This window comes from Squalius cephalus, assembly GCF_949319135.1.
Source record: "Squalius cephalus genome assembly, chromosome: 22".
In the NCBI taxonomy this organism is placed as follows: domain Eukaryota; kingdom Metazoa; phylum Chordata; class Actinopteri; order Cypriniformes; family Leuciscidae; genus Squalius; species Squalius cephalus.
Window position 1 is genome coordinate 1240361 of NC_137143.1, and position 17140 is coordinate 1257500.

The window sequence follows — 17140 nt, forward strand, 5'->3', positions numbered from 1 at the left end:
TTTTTTTCCTTAACCCACCTCACGGGAGGAACAAATTAGTGGGATGCATAATATATTGTTAAATATTGTTATCTGACTATACCTACATCCAAATAAAATAAAAAAATAAAAATCGAGCACACTTTAAAAGTCAAATTTTTATCAGGCAGTAGGCTAATATGGCCTAGTCGAGTCTATGCAGACTGCTTGTTATTATCAGAGATGGCAACGCCGGCGAAGGAGGTAACTTTACGTGACAAACTCAAAGGAGAATTAAAAGTATTTTGTCATTTATGAGGAAAAGACAATCTTACGTGAGTGACACTTCTCCATTACGGACGCGACCACTCTGAAAGCGCCGCGGCACTAAAAGACTTTCAAACTTTCACAGAGACCTCAAACAGAAAGCACAAAGCCTTTCTTTAAAGCGAATTTCGTTTTGTATTAATTGTATCTTAATTTTAACCCATGTTTCATTAACCAATTTCCTGGTTTTAATAAATAAAAAAAGTAAATAGGCTATCTTGATTGTTTAGGCTATTTTTTAATTATAGCCTAAGTGTAAAATATTAGGCTGTGTATACCGACATGGATCAATTATTAATATTAAATTTCATCTGTCTTTTGTAGGCATAGGCTAGCTGATGGCGCACCAACGAAAAATCCTAAATGATGTGCCAAAATGTGTTTTCTATTAGGCTACAATGAAAATATTGTACGGTCAGGTTTGCCGAAGTTCGTTTAATTTAGGCTATTTATTTATTTAAATAATTTATTTATTTTTGTCCATGTGCGCCGATCGGAGACGGAGTTCACTGCTGATATTCTGAGGTAAGAGAGTTTTCTAGTCTCGCGGCTGTCATCAGCAGCGCCTTGCATTGCCCAATCAGCGGATGGCGGGCGGGTGCGGTTTTGAAAATTGGTCAAAAACGTTGGTGCGGATGGATGGCGGACGGATGATGAGTTTTGCGATGCGGTTGCGGATGAAATAGCCCATCCGCGCATCTCTAGTTCTGAGGCCTATCCAACACCACAGATTGCGCACCTATCTATCCCCAAATCTTAGGTACGCAAATGAGGGTTGCGGCAATTCATCTGGTACGCATTGTTTAATTGGGTAGCGCATGCGCACCTGCGCACCACTTATGTGCATCCCTGCGTATAATGTGGTCGTCAGTCGCACACTTTCAAGATGAGCGGAAAGGGTTTACTTTGGTCATCAGAAGAAACTGAAACCTTGTTAGATGTATGGGCTGACGGAAACATAAAAACGCAACTGAAAAACACATAAAAATGCTGATATTTTCATTCATAGCGGTTACCAAGCAACACGATTACGCGCCAGCTGCAGTTGATGACGCAAGCGTACCGCACGGTTCGGATACAACTAATATAATGTGAACACAGTCCGTCGGGGGAGGGGGAGCAATCGAACTCGTGTTCAGAACAGGCAATCGAACCAAGTGTGAAAGCGCCCTAAGTGGCCGGCGAACTGGGAGAAGAATAGAGTTAACTTTATAGTTACTTACACTGTCTAGTTGCTGATGAGATGCGGAGGAAAATATCTAGTGGAAAATGAGAATGTTACGTACAACCCCCCCCCCCCCCACGACGATGTCATCGTCCATCGTGATGTTTCACTGTAGACGTTGTCTGATGCCAAACTGACGGCCTCACACTGCGTTTGCAAGCTGATGTACAGAAAGTGCTCTTGTTCAGTGCATTCAGATGAAGAGTTTTTTGTTTTGTTGAAGTGAAAGTGGTTTGGATTATGTGAGTGTATCGTTTAGGTCCAACATTTATTATCTAGTGAACTATTTGATAATCTTTAGCAAACCAAATTTACAATATAAGTCTAGTTGGAAAATAAATTATTTAAAGCGTATTTAATTTGACTTCAGAAATTCGAGTTGTGCAAAAGCTGATGTGTTTGTGAAACAAAAGACTTCGGTTTGTGTTTTTATACCTCTGGTCTTTTTTTCAGACCCTGACCTTAAACTTTTGACATTTTCTGCAAACATTTTTTCCTTGTTTTTCCAAGAGTAGGAATACGTTTATATGTGAACTGAGGATTGAATTGTTCATTTTGCTCAGTGTTCCTCCATATTGATGTGATTTTGATCAGGATGGATGTGAATGAGCCGTTCTTCTCGTGGCGAGTGTGCGGGAGAAACCGGACACCCCAGACTGCAGCAGCTCAGGTTTCCATGATCCCGTTTCTCTATAGAAGGGAATGAAGGAGTGGGGGCTGGGAAAGAAAATCACTCTTCCTGTGTTTCTGCTCACCATAAGCTTTTGTCCAGAGTTGTAAAGTTATTTTAAGCATTTCTGTTGTAATAATGAATGCGTCGTTGTCTACGAGTGTTTAGAGTTGTTTCATGTTATGCTTGTTTTTGATCTGTAGGCTTTGTAAGGAGTTTGTCTACGCGTGTGTTTACGCTCTGGTCCTCTCTGTTCGTGCCAGACTAAACAGTTTAAAACGCAGAGATACGACTCTTCATACGCAGCTCCCTCAGCGCTGCCAGTGAAAACTCCTAGGCTAATAAAACGGGAGACTCCGGGAGACATATTGTCGTCGAGTGGGCCTGTGTCGGGGTGGGGGCCATTTTCTCATTTTCACTGCTTCCATGAAAACAAAGGGCCTGTTATCCGGTCGGCCCACTGCGTTCTGGAAGCTTGTCCCACTGGAGACGCCCCAATGCTGAATAAAGCTCACTGTTCCTGTTGACGTCTAAATGACTGAAAGTGACATCTTTAAAGGAAGGTTTAAAGAGTATAGGACCTATTCTGCTGTTTTCCATCTGTGTTTAGTGTGTAGTGTTGCTGTTTGAGCATAAATCTATTAGTTGAAGTTTAAAACAACTCAAACTGTTAAATTTGAGCACAAGTTAAACACAAACACAATGTCAAATCGACGTTGTTTAAAGAGAATAGGAACTATTGTGCTGTTTTCCTTCTGTGTTTAGTGTGTAGTGTTGCTGTTTGAAGATGAAAAGGGAGTTCTTCTCTATATCAGTGTCTGTGAAACGCCTGAAACGCCTCCAGTGTAGTCTTGAGTTTCTTCCTCATTTGAATAATTCATGCACAGAATAAAGGGGCGGGGCCTGGTTGAGTTAGTTAGTAGTGTTAAACTGGCGGTTATGGTAAGGGGCGGGACATTTCCCAAACACACTCGAAGCGCTCGACCAATCACAACACACTGCTCCAGCCGACCAATCAGAGCACAGTGTGCTTTTCAGAAGGAGGGGCTTCATAGAGACAGGAAGTAAACAGAGCGTTACTGACAGACTGGGAAGAGAGGAGCCGCAACAATGGAGAATATGAGGAGAATAATCAACATTCAAGCAGGAAAACCTGTTCTAGTAGAGCCTGAAAACAAGACCTAAAAGTTATCAAACTGTCTCTTTAAGCAGTGTAGATCAGAACGTTATTATTAGCAGTCCATACTTTCAATGTTTGTCCTAAATCTCCCTATAGGAAGCGAGTAAAGACTGCCATCTGATTTCATATGTTCTCCTGGAGTTGGGAATAATCCATTTCAGCCTGTGTGTTCCTGCTGGGAACTTGGAAACTGCGTATTTCTCATGCATTCAAAGCCAGCCAAACAGAGTCATGAAAAGGCAGTGCCAGTGTGGTCAGGGTTTATAAAATAATGTTTTTCTGCTAACTTTTATATATATATAAACAAACACACGAGTGGCTCATTTGCGTTTGGATTATAATTTGTCAAAGCAAGTTAGCCGAACGGTTTTAAACTGATTACACACAGTGTGTGTGTGTGTGTGTGTTACGGATCCAAACTCTGAAACTGCCATTTACCTTTTTGGAGGCTCCTTTTAAAACCTGCGCCAAAAATAATCAACGTGCCAACATGTTTTAGCAGCTTCAGTAACCACATTTAACATTTACAAATGGGAAGTCGATGTATTCATTAAGAAATATAAATGTAACACTAGTTTAACGGCTCACGCTATTAATAAAGCTCTTTGGCTGATGTTTTAAAGCACATTTCTAATGATTTGTTATAAGAATGCTAGAAATATGGCTGATATTGAGCAGTGCGTCTGAAGCGACTGAAGAACCATCTCCACAGCTCTGACTGTATCCTGTGGTTCTGCTTTCCTCGTCTTGATTTCTCCCAGATGTTTCCTGTATCTTTGTGGGCGATGGTCCAGTGACTTAAAGGAGAAATAAGAGAGAAATCTTCCTGCCAAGATCCGTGGTGGAATCGTGAGGTTTTGCCGCACGGCTATGAAATGCTATTATGAGAAAATATCCATAGTTTTATTGGCCTGCATCTGTGACTAAAGTGAGTCTTGTAGAGTTCTTCACATCACTTCTGTAAAGTTTGGATCAGACTGCCTGCCTTATTCATCCTGCGTACGGGTTCAGTGTGTCGATCCGTTTACTTGCATGTGTTTTGTAGGGGAACTGTTAGACAAAGCATCATGCAGTTAACTTGACCCTCTGGTGCTCTTCGTGTGTCGGACAAAAATCCACCGAAATGTATTTATTTTTGGTCAATGAAATTAATGTACTATATTTTTATTTTGTGTTTTAAGGTTGTTGTTTTTTAACTAAATTAAATTTATGCTGTATTTATAATCCATTTATTCACCTTTTGAGCATAGACCTAAAAATTAAATTTCTAACTTAAACTGTGGTAAATCTTGAATGCTTTAGAGCGACAGACTGGAATTTTAAAGATGACAATTGGCAAATTATTGCTGAAGTGAAATAAAGTTGAAAAAACTGAACTTAAAGTAACAGAATTTTATGTGTATTATGATTTTTTTTTTTACATTTTTTATAAGAAATACATATTTTCAAAATCACGTTTTATACTCTAAAACTGCAAGATAATCAAAGCCATAAATCTAAAGAAGAAGCTTGATATCTCAAAAAAGAGCTTTCAGTAAGATTTTGTTTGGCTGCAGTACCAAACGCTTCCACTTGATAAAACAGGGTTCCACGGGGTCTTAAAAAGTCTAAAATTCTGATCTTTAAGGCCTTAAAACGTCTTTAAAACGACCAGATTTTCATCCGAGGTCTTAAATTTAATTTAGTCAGGTCTAAAAAAGGTTTTACCCTCGTTCATTTCCAGAAGCGCTGGCCGCAGAACGTTATTACAAAGTAGAAAGTTATTTCAAAGTAGCAAAAAAGTCGTGTAGGTCTTAAATTGCAATATTTATGGTCTTAAAATGTCTTAAATTTTGTGTCCACACAGCAAGTGCCAAAACCTTTACCAAGTTTTGTACCATTACGATGAAATAAAAAACTCGTCACATTTTTTGGTCAAAAGTGACCAAAGAGCACCAGATTAAACGAACATCTATAGCCAGTTTTCTCTTTAGGTCAACTATTGTCATGGCAGAGCAACGGCTTGAATATGATCTCGCCAATATAGTTAAAGTGTTGATGTTTTTAATAGAGTTGCTTTACATCCAGCTCAACGGCACAAAGATTGCTCCCTGAATTCGAAGGCTTGTTACTGTCACACTACTTAAAGTTAGCACGTTATTTACTATTATATTGAGCCTAAAACATCAAAACATACAAGAGCTTCATGTGAAAGTAGATTCATGCTATTCAGAATCCCGAATAACTGAATGTCCTTTCTCGGAGCAAGCGTCTCGAAAGCACTGGTGGATTATTGCCAGAGCATTTTGCTCCCGTCAGAGAGGAATCGAAGGGAACTGAAAGATCTCATGAAAGGCCTCTTTGCTGTTTCTTTTCAAAGGATCTTGAGTGAAGAGGCTTTCAGCAGGCTTTTCTCTTAGATCTGACCTTACTGCTAATAACATGATGCCTGAAGCCCATATAGATTCACATTATTGTTGTACTATGGTGAAAAGCTGAGGCCACATTAGCCAAATGGTCAAAATCCTCAGGCAAATATTGTCAATAGTGATTGTGTGCATCACAGATGTCCCTCTCAAACCTAGCATGTTTCTGTTAGTTAGTTGTGTCTGAATATTGTGAACAAAAATCAACAGGCTAAAGACCACTTAGGCAAGGAGCGTTTGCCTATGGTTTAAAAACACCATAGAATAACAACTAGCCTAGCTAATATACATTTCAAGCATTATTAAAGATAAGCAAACACTCAGTAATTAAAAAAGAACAAATAAAATGGCAATCGTGACAACTAGATATTACCGAACAAAGATCCGATTGAAATAAACAGTTTTAAGATTTAAAGTTTTTACAGAAACTGTAATCAAATGTAAAATAACTGCACTTTCTAAATAAAATATACATTAGAAATATAGTTACAAAAGTTACTCAGTCAAGAACGAGTCTTGTGTTGTTTGATTAGTGTTATTATAGAGACGGCAGCAGGAATATTAGGCTGCTGTCACTTTAAAGCAACACTAAAGAGTTTTTTGCCTTAAAATAATGTTTCCAAAATGGTTTCAGTGGTTCATCAAGTCGTAGCGGTGAACGGCACTTCTGCATTCGCTTGGCGGCCCTCTATCGGCTATAACCGCAGTATGGACATTTGCCAGATCGGGTACCGTTTCTGTAGTTCGAATGAGACATAAGAAACTACAAATTTGACTTGCTTTACGTCAAGCGTTACAATAGTCATTATTTTGTTTTTCTTCGTTTCTGATGTCGCAATACATCATGCAACATACCCTACCTTGCCTGTGGACATCGTTCATTCCAGTGCCGGTGCTGGATAAACGTGCGACGGTAGGCTAGATTATTTACGACAGCGGTAATGGACAATTCCGCTTCCAACCTGTCGGGGGACCGCAGAGGACAAGTGCTTTAGTGTCGCTCTCAAGCCTCTGTTATACTCCAGTTTGGACGCGTACAGGACAGCTGCGCACAGCTCGCACGCGGACTACTTGTATTTATACTTTCTGCTGAGGTCCGCTCGGTGAACGCGTTCAACGCATGCGCGGTAGATCAGTCTGGACAGTATAATCGATAATATTTTTTATATTTATAGTTTATATTTGCATTTATGTCAAAACCTAGACACTTTAAAACATCAAAATGACATTTATTAATATGTATTCGTGTCAAAATTACATATAAACATCTTTTCCTATTCTATTTTGCCTGGAAACGCCTCCAACAGGCTTGCGTGAAAAAGGCATTGGTTCTATTTCTAGAATGCACGCGTTTTCCGTTTTTTCAAATTCGGCGTCCATGTTATTTCCATCTCTTTCCTAATGAACGCGCGCTCCCTTTTGTCCGCGCGGTCACAAAAAATGGGAGGCACGCGGCTGTCCGCAACGAGCATCCACGCGCACCCCTGATGACGATTTTTACGTCACGCGGACCCTCGCGGATCCTTGCGCCCTCGCGGTCGCGGAAAGTATAACAGAGGCTTCAGAGCGGTCCAGTATAGTGCACACGCCTGCAGCTCTGAAGACACGTTTGAGTGTTTTAAAATCACACGCTCTGGATGTGTGTGTAGCTCGGAATTTTATTTTATTTTACAGGTATCCAATCCCTGACCTCAAGTGTTTTTGGGAAAGTATTTTCCATTCCCAACCCTAGTCCAGCTTGAACACGTGGGGAAATTCCTGATCGCATCGATTTTACCTGCAAAGATTTGCTGAACGCTGTAAAGTCGGAGCCTATGAAGTTCATATGTAACAATATACAGAACCTCGATATAGTTTGCTGTAAATTCAGTGATAAATTTAGTCACTTGAAACTGGTGTGTTTGTCTGACTTCTGTGGAACACACGAGTCCAGAACTTTCAGGTTATGTTTTTGTTTGTTGTTGTTGTTACTCAGTCACACACATGTAAAGCAGTATCACACACGTATCCTTCCAGCCCTGCTGTCATCATCATCATCATCAGCTCGTCGTCCTCTGGCCCGCATGTTCTGCACTGGAAGCTGATCTCGCTGAGGAGTAGTTTCTGACAGATCTCCCTCTCCAGCTTTCCATCAGTTATTGTGAGGACAGTAATTTCCGGTAGACGTAACAATTTACTTGCAGATGCTTCGCTTGCCAATTGTGTTGCCAAGAAACGGGCGATTTCAGGAACCGCATCCCACACAGCTGAGCCTCGCCGAAACACGGCGTTCATCGGTCGCCGAGCTGAGGTTACTGATTCTGCATTGAAAGCATTTCCTTCAAATACCTGATTAGAGTTTCTCTGGCTGTTGTTCGGCGTTTGTGTGCCGGTGAAGGGTATTAAGTTCTCTTCCTGTGAAGCACAGGCGAAGGCTTTTGAATGGTGTGTGTGCCCCTCGCTGGGCCTCCTCTGTTGGCAACAGGAGGCCGATCGTTCCGGAAGGGTGGAAAACGCTTTGGGCTTTTGCTGCATGTGTGTCTATTCTTTCAAAGGGGGAAAAGAAAAACAGGAAAGGAGGTCGGTAGTGGGAAAGAGCCTTTTGTAGCGAGCGATCTGAGCTAATCTAATCATGCTTTTTGGTCTTCCTACATAATTTATCTTTGGAATACGCAGTTGCAATATGTTTTTTGTCGTCTTAAGTGTAATATTTGGTTTTGTCCTGCTTATGCTGCTGTAGCGCCTACATTTAACTAAAGTTTCATCTTATCTTAATCTGACCGGGTTTCAATCAAATGAAACAAAACTTTCTTTAAAATAATAATGATTTGTTGAGCACACCAAGCAAATACTTGAGTATAAGCAACGCTGACTCCATACAAACCCTTGTTATCGAGTCACCGCGACCTGAGCTAATCTGACCAGGTTTCGATCAAATTAAACAACTTTCTTTGTGCTCTTCACGTGTGGGTAAAAAATGACCGAAATTATTTATTTTAACTATTTTAGTTCGATAATGTTTTTTATATATATATATATATATATATATATATATATATATATATAGATAGATAGATAGATAGATAGATAGATAGATAGATAGATAGATAGATAGATAGATAGATAGATAGATAGATAGATAGATAGATAGATATTGATATTGTATTTTAGGGGATTTTATAGTACTAAATTATATTTACGCTGTATTTATAATTTTTTAATATAGAAATAATTCACTTTTTGAGCATAAACCCGAAAAGTCATTTTCCAACTTAAACTTCATAAATCTTGAATACTTTAAGACACAGATTTAAGTTTGATCTCTTTTCAAAGACACGTGGCATATTATTGCTGAAGTGAAAAGTTTTAAAAAGTGAACTCAAAAAAAAAAAAGGTTACAGAATTTTACGTTTATTGTTATGAAAAAAGTATTTTCAATTTTTATATGAAAAATATATTTTCAAAAACATTTTCCTCTAAAACTGTGAGAAAGTCAAAGCCATAAATCTAAACAAGTTGTGTTCAAATTTTGATCCTGATATCTGCTAAAATGATCTTTCAGTGAGATGTTGTTCGGCTGCAGTACCAAACGCTTCCACTGGAGGAACTTCCTCTCATTCATTTCCAATGCGTCATTTCTGACCGTAGGAGCACAAGTGACTATTCTTACAGGACCGTTTAACCTGTTCAGATCATATCCATGCTTTTTTTTGTTTTTGTTTGTGTCCACACAGCAAGTGCCAAAACCTTTACTAAGTTTTGTACCATTCCAAAAAAACAAATGTAAACATGTTCTGTCAAAAATGACCAAAAAGCACCAGAGGGTTAAAATAATAGAGATTATTTGTTGCACACCAAGCGAATACTTGAGTATTGACTCCGTACAAACCCTTGCCATGGAGCCGTCGCTCGCGGGAGCTGCGCAACTCTTGCCAGACCCACTGAATGCATTAATATCCCTGCTTGTTTGTGTCGTTCACCACACAATCCCTCCTTTGTTTCTGTGGCAGAGGAAAGCCTGCCAACGGGGACTATCGCAAGGACCCCCGGGACCGCAGCCGCAGCCCCATCGAGCGCCTCGCCCCCCCCAGCGTGGGTCTCGTGGGTGGGCATCTCTACGCCCACATGCCCAGCCTGGCCATGGACCAGCCCCTCGCTCTGACCAAACACACGGACACGCGTGCCGCCAGCATCTCCCCCATCTCCCCCGCGCTCAGCCCTGTCGAGCGCCAGCAGGTACGACCCAACACACACTCACTACTCAAACTTCTGTTTTGGATGAGATTAATGGTTGCCCAGCACTAAAAGGATGTGTTTGCATAATATATGTGTGTGTACTGTGTGTAATTATTTTGTGTATATATATAAATACACACACATATGCATGTATATATTTTTATAAATATTTGCATGTATATATTGTGTGTGTATGTATATATGTGTGCCCGTTCTTGTCTCAGGACAACTTTGATGAACTTTTTTGATCCACTTCAAATGTTGACTACTGTATTTATACATCATTTATATTGTATATAAATATTTTATATATAAATAACACATTTTCTTAAATGTATACGTGCATGTGTGTGTATTTATATATACAAAATAATTACACACAGTACACACACACTTATTATGTAAACACAAACTTTTTTTTTGGATGTGATTAACCCTCTGCTACTGTCCGCTTGTCAAAACCGACTTTGCTTTTCATGTATTACTTTAAATACACACATTACAAGCAGAGATGAATACTACATAACATAGTTTCTAACAGTAGTAATCAGGTACAGAAATTCATAATTAAGCCTAAATCTAAAATAACACTATTTGTTCACTGTAGAAATGATAGTTTGTTCTTTGTTAAAGCTGTATTTTCTGGTTTTATTAATATTAATGACAGACAACAGTAGGAACAGCTATTAGGTGTGTGAGCGTCACTGAAGACCGACTGCACGGAGCGGAAAACTGACAAACATTAGATTTCTTTCTCAACTGTTCACTAATGACATAACCGAGAGAATACTTGCTGAGACGGGCATTTAGACATAATATTGTGTTAGTGTCCAATCAAGGGCAAGGAAACGTGTGTGTGTGTCTCTCTCTCTCTCTCTCTCTCTCTCTGTCTCTCTCTCTCTCTCTCTCTCTCTCTCTCTGCCTCTCTCTCTCTCTCTCTCTCTCTGCCTCTCTCTCTCTGTACGCACATTCACACACTCGAAGAGCATACAGATAACGTACGGCCAAATGAACAAACATGCTGTGATTTTTATGGTTTAGGTCTAAAATCTAAAAGCGCAAGTTGCATTAGTTCAATTCACATTTATTTGTGTAGCGCTTTTCACAACACGCATCATTTCAAAGCAGCTTCACAGGAAGTGCATGAGTCCACATTACAGTTTAGAGTGATCTGTTCTCAGAGGAGACCGTCTAAGGCCCCGTCACAACCTGAGGCGCACAGTGCTGCCAATCGCCCCGATTTATGTTGCTAAGCAACCACCGAGTCAGCCGTCCTGTCAGTCTAATCGCGAGCACTGAGTTACGCTTTTCAGAAATATACATGTACAGAATCTCAGTTAGCGAAAAACATATTCATTTAAATAGTGTAATCATTTAATGCAGAAAGAATGAGCTCATTGAAGTGAATACATTAGTTGTTGTTCTGTTTGTTTGCCTGTACACTTGCTCATCTGATGTGTGTGTGTGTGTGTGCAGAATCGTCCCTCTGTGATCACATGTGCCCCAGCGAACAACCGTAACTGTAACCTCACGCACTGCACCGTGTCCCACAGCGGCCTGACCCCCAGCTACCGCAGACCCTCCAACTGTGAGTACACACCACACTGACCTAGCGCGGAAACTTCACTTTAATCCAGCACCATGACCAGAAGTAATTGTAACATGCAGGAAGTGACATCATTTAAGTAACTGTTTATTTGATCAGTTTGTTATTTAACAATATTAAACGCATTAGTCAAGATCAACCATTCAGCTCTGTTACTAAAGTTTTAAATCAGAGTGTAAATGTGTATGAAGGGCCATCAAATCTTTTAATTTAATAAATGTATCCATTCAGATTTAATTTTTTTTATAAATTGTATTGTAATGTTTTGTTTTGTTTGAGAACTTACTAAGAAAATGTTAGTCATACAGTGAAAAATTCTAATTTTGTAAATTTTAAAGTAATTGCATGATCCGAGGGCCACATGTGAAGTGTGCACTACTAGTGTTCACTCTGTTCTATAGCAGATCTCAAAGTGTCCATTGATGCTTCTAATGTCACGCCTGTCCACTTAAACATGTTCATTTAAAACTTTACACTTTATATCTACATGAGTGTCATGCAATGTATGAATGTTCTCCGCTCTTTTATCAACCGTAATAACAGAGTTCCTGCCTCCCTAAGAGTCTTGTTCACTGTCACGTCCATAACTGAGTAGTTGTACCCAGGGCCTAAACTAACTTGTCACGCCTGCCAGTGGCTTCAGGATATTTACCAGCCACAAATGTGGTTTTACCTGCCGTGAAATTTAGAGACCAGTGAAGATTCACTACTCTCCGTTCAGGTTTCACTAACACTACTAGCCTAAGTGATATACATCTAAAACATAAGTTACCGGAAGTAACAAAAGAAAGAAAAATACAAATTACTAGCAATAGTACAAATAAATACAATATTACAAAGATACAAAGTCAAGTCACCTTCATTTATATAGTGCTTTTTACTAGGGCTGGGTAAAAAATATCGATTTCTCGATTTGAATCGATTCTCATTTTTACGAAACGATATCAATTCTTAAATCCCAAGGATCGATTAGTCGTCCTGTTTACAGTTGATGAATGAATGGAACATTGTAGCGCGCATCCCATCCAATAAATCGCAATAATCTTTTATTATTTATATAAAACGAAGTCTCAGATTTCAAGTGGCGTGAGATCGCTCTGGCTCAGCTCGAGAGAAGCACATGATCTTCTCCTCCGCCTTAATAACAGCAGTTACAGCGCGAGATAAACATGAATGAGCTTCTGAAAGTGTGTTAAATGATAGAGTACAACTTATCGAAGTCCGTATCATGTGACATGGAGTCGCTCAATCAGTGTTTCAACCGTGGAAAGACGTCATTAAAACAGCTTGTAAACAATGTCATGTAACGTCACATTTACCTCAGAAAAACCACATCCAGTGACCATAAACTCGTCAGTCAGCGAGAAGAATTAACTCTAGAGAGGAGCATTCTGCTAAATATATGCACCATATTACATATTCATTATCATTTTTAATGTTCTTCAATATTTAATTCATGTTTGAATAAATCTGAAAAAAATGTACAGCCACCATTTAAATGTTTATATAATTTCATATAACTTTATTATTATAAAAATAAAAGTGTAATTTAAGTGTTTGTATACAAATCAGTTAATTTGTACCTTCAGTATTACAGTAGGCTAATGAAGCCTATAGGCTAACACTGACTCCCATAGTTCACAGCATTAGTGAAGAGATGTGTTTTCCTTGAGGACATTTGCCATGTATTGTACCTGATATCCAAAATAATCAAAATTGAATCGAATCGAATCGAAATCGAATCGAATTGCAAGCTTGTGAATCGAAATCGAATTGTGAAATTTGTGTCAATACCCAGCCCTACTTTTAACAATATAGAGTGTTTGAGAGCAGCTTTACAGTGATAACAGGAGATTACAGTAACAGATTTACAGCAGCTCTAGGATAAAGGTATTGTCCAGATAAAGCTAGTTTTGATTGATTTTAAGTGCCATTTCTTATCCTTGTGTCTCGTCTTTGACACACACTGAATTAAGCCGAATGCACGTGTGTATCCCCAGCGAACACCGCCTGTGACCCCGTGATCGAGGAGCACTTCCGGCGCAGTCTGGGCAAGAACTACAAGGAGCCGGAGCCCGAGCCCAACTCCGTGTCCATCACCGGCTCGGTGGACGACCACTTCGCCAAGGCCCTGGGAGAGACGTGGCTCCAGATCAAGGCCAAGACCAGCCCCGACTCCTCCTCTTCCAGCGCTCACATGGTCAACCACAACCAGTCCCCTTCCCTCGTGTCCTGAGGACCAGCGAAACCAGTGAAACCAGAACCTCTTCCACACTAACCCACTCTCAGAGCAACACGCATGCTTTAGCGGTGTACATAAGAACGCTCGTTTTAACTTTCATTTGTGCATTTTTTCCCTTTCAATTCTTTTGTTTGTTTGTAAGTTTGCTAGTATACTTATAGCTTGGCTGTTGCATTATGGGATGCCCGTACCTTTAAAAAAACAACGACAGGTTTTCGAGATCAAAATCAGCCAGGCGCTTATCTAACCATCCAGATACCAAAGAAACCGCTGATGCAAACCTTTTACCCAGAAGCCATTCTTCCATCGCGCCCATTCTGTCTTTCTCACACACACACACACACACACACAGACACTCACAGACACACTCTCTCACACACACAGACACACTCTCTCACACACACTCTCTCACACACACTCTCTCTCACACACACACAGACACACACACACACACACACACACACACACACACAGACACACAGACACAGACACACACACACACACACACACACTCTCACTCCCGGTTGAACCCTGAATCTGCATGTGTGTATACTTGAAACGAAAGGCCTGGACTGATTTTGCACTATGGATGATGGAGGCGGTGTCAGTGTCGCGGCGGGTGTTCAGAGCGCTGATGATGTCACGGATGGGAAGTGATGCGTTCGGAAGCGGGAGAAAACACACATTGAACTGGACTCGGGCAGAACGTGGGCGTCCCTGTGGTCTCGGCCCGGTTTCCCCCAGGCACTGTGGTTCAGTAGCGTAGAGTTGGAGAATAGACTAGTGCGTATAAGTGCATGTTTTTGACAATAGCTGGTATCTATTATCGTGTAGACATTTCAATCGTAATGCGTTTAGCCTTTTCTCTTCAGATTTGATTCTATTTTTGTCAGTAACAGTCCTAGATAAACTTACTGCTGGTACAGTTGTACTCCATATTATTATTTTCTATTCAATATTCATCGTGGTAGCTGCCAGATACAGAAGAGAACAGCCTCCGGACAGGCCATCTATACATGCATATATATAAATATATATAGAAAAATATATATTAACGGTTGGTTTTTGTATGTTATTAATCCGTGGTACAGGATGCTGTCGCTTTGCATGACTGAAAGCAGCGTTAGCAGTTATGGACACGTCAACTAGCGTTGACAATCTGCCGAAAACGTCAAGCTAACTCCGTGTGTGTTCGTCGTTCTTCATCATCATCTCCTCTTAATCCTGCTTTCCCGAAACACACTACATTCCTCCGATAGGGAACGTCTCGTACTTCCTGCTGCGTTCAGATCCGAGTGTGACGAGAGGTCGCAGGAGACGCGTGCGCTCGCCCGTACATTCCTTCGGCCCGGTTAAAACCACACCACCATCACACACACATTTCACTACCAGTTTACTGTGTATAAGACACTCTCACTCTCCGCTTGTCATCCTACACACTTAATGAAAAACAAAAAAAAGTTTTTATATAGGAAACTATAAGACCATCATTACGCTGTGCGTAACGAATGTACAGAGAAAAAAAATCGTAGGTATTTTTGAGGAACAATTAATTTGTTAATGATATGTAGCTATTTAATTTTTCCCTTTGTCCTTTATTGTAATCATGCTTTTTTTTTTTTTTCTTTTTTTTTTTTTCTTTGAGGAAAAAAGTTGATCTTTTTTGTTTGTAGGTTGTTTGTGTCTGTTTAAGGTTAAAGTGCAGGAACACACAGTTATTCTATGAAAACACTGCGTTAGTGTAATAGCCACTTGTGTATTATTTCCGAAGGCTACTGAGCAGAGTCTCGAGACATTTGAACAAACGGACCTCGAGTCTGAGCGAGTTTCTCAATCCCGCGCGATCCGCTGGGATCCGAGCGACCGTATTTTCTATTTCGATGTGCGCTTCCAGGAGAACGACGACGAGAAACCAACGTTTAAAACACTTCGCCGCACCTCGAGTGTGCTTCTTAATGATTTGTAAATCTGTATTATACCCTCATTTCATGGCCTTGTTTCTCCTTGGAATAAAACAAACTTTTGGCAGGCCATTGTTTTGTACTTTTAAGTAGCCTCAATGAACAATAAAGTGCTCTTAAACCACAGCCGTGACTTCAGCCTCATGCTTTCTGAAACACACATCCTCCAGGACTTCCAGCAATAGCTTGTGCTTTTCAAGAGCCACAACCTGAGATCTCATTTATCAAACTATATCATCTTTCAGATTCTAATGGATGCACAAAAATGACTGAATGGTGCAAATAAAGTGCAACACACGCAATAACTTTAACCCAGGGTTCACCAATCTCGGCCCTGGAGGGCCGCTGTCCTGCAGAGTTTAGCTCCAACACACCTGTTTGAAAGTTTCTAGTATGCCTAATGAGACCTTGATTAGCTGGTTCAGGTGTGTTTAATTGGGGTTGGAGCTAAACTCTGCAGGACAGCGGCCCTCCAGGACTGAGATTGGTGAACCCTGCTTTAACCACTGAAGGGATACTATGACAAAGATATCGCTGATAAACGCATGAATATAAGATTGAGCTGAAGAATGAAAGATGTTTATACGAGCAATATCACTCATAGCCATGAGAAATGGCTCTATATATTTGAGTTTGTGTGAAAGATTGTTTTATCAATAAAATAAAATGCTAATTTCACACATATTGTCTTTCAATAATTCAAGCACTTTTCATAAGTATGGCTGTTTTTCTGGGTTTAAATGTCAAAGCGTCAAATTCCAGCTATTTTTAGCTTGAACCCTGAAGTAATTTTAATCATGACTGCAGTTTCTGAACAGTAAAACCTGGTAATTAAACTGAAGACGCTCTGCATGACACGGCTCTATAACTGCAGTGCTTCAGCCGGACGTCTTCCTGACGCCCAGACCCGTCTCGGAGAACGCTGTAATCTCATAATCACGGTGATTCAGGACGTATTACTGACCACCTGACCTCAGACTCAACGCAAGAACACATCAGCACACACTCAGTGGATTACCGTGTGGATATAGTCCATGTTTATTGTGAGAAGAGACCGTTACAGATGTAGAACAGACATGTTGAGTGGCTGGATGACACTGACCCACACCTGAGACTTTAGGACAGGTCAGAGCACCTCGAGGTGAAGGACCCCGCATCAGCACACGACATCTTCAACACAACATTAAAATGATGGCGCACTGTGACACACATTGGGTGAGAGTGGTTAAGATGTTTCTACAGGTGCGTCATGACAGGTGATGTACAGTGAGGCGGCCGTGAGCACTGATCTGGGATCTGTCTGAGAGCCACTGATGATCTTCAGATGCTGTCGTCGTCACTCATGTCCCAG

General features: G+C 40.4%; 2 protein-coding genes across 2 annotated transcripts in view; one reads left to right on the top strand and one right to left on the bottom strand.

The window, feature by feature from the left end:
• The window catches only part of vgll4b (vestigial-like family member 4b), a 69229-nt gene extending 52154 nt beyond the window's left edge, over positions 1–17075 (top strand). The window contains exons 4-7 of the mRNA XM_079857249.1: positions 9755–9980; positions 11457–11568; positions 13587–16076; positions 16273–17075. Coding sequence (XP_079713375.1) covers positions 9755–9980; positions 11457–11568; positions 13587–13822 — 574 coding nt within the window. The 3' untranslated portion in view covers positions 13823–16076; positions 16273–17075. The remainder of the gene's footprint in view (positions 1–9754; positions 9981–11456; positions 11569–13586; positions 16077–16272) is intronic.
• The window catches only part of atg7 (ATG7 autophagy related 7 homolog), a 102754-nt gene continuing 102616 nt past the window's right edge, over positions 17003–17140 (bottom strand). The window contains exon 20 of the mRNA XM_079857230.1: positions 17003–17140. This exon is cut by the window's right edge and continues 2 nt beyond it. Within this exon, the coding sequence (XP_079713356.1) occupies positions 17110–17140 (31 nt within the window). The 3' untranslated portion in view covers positions 17003–17109.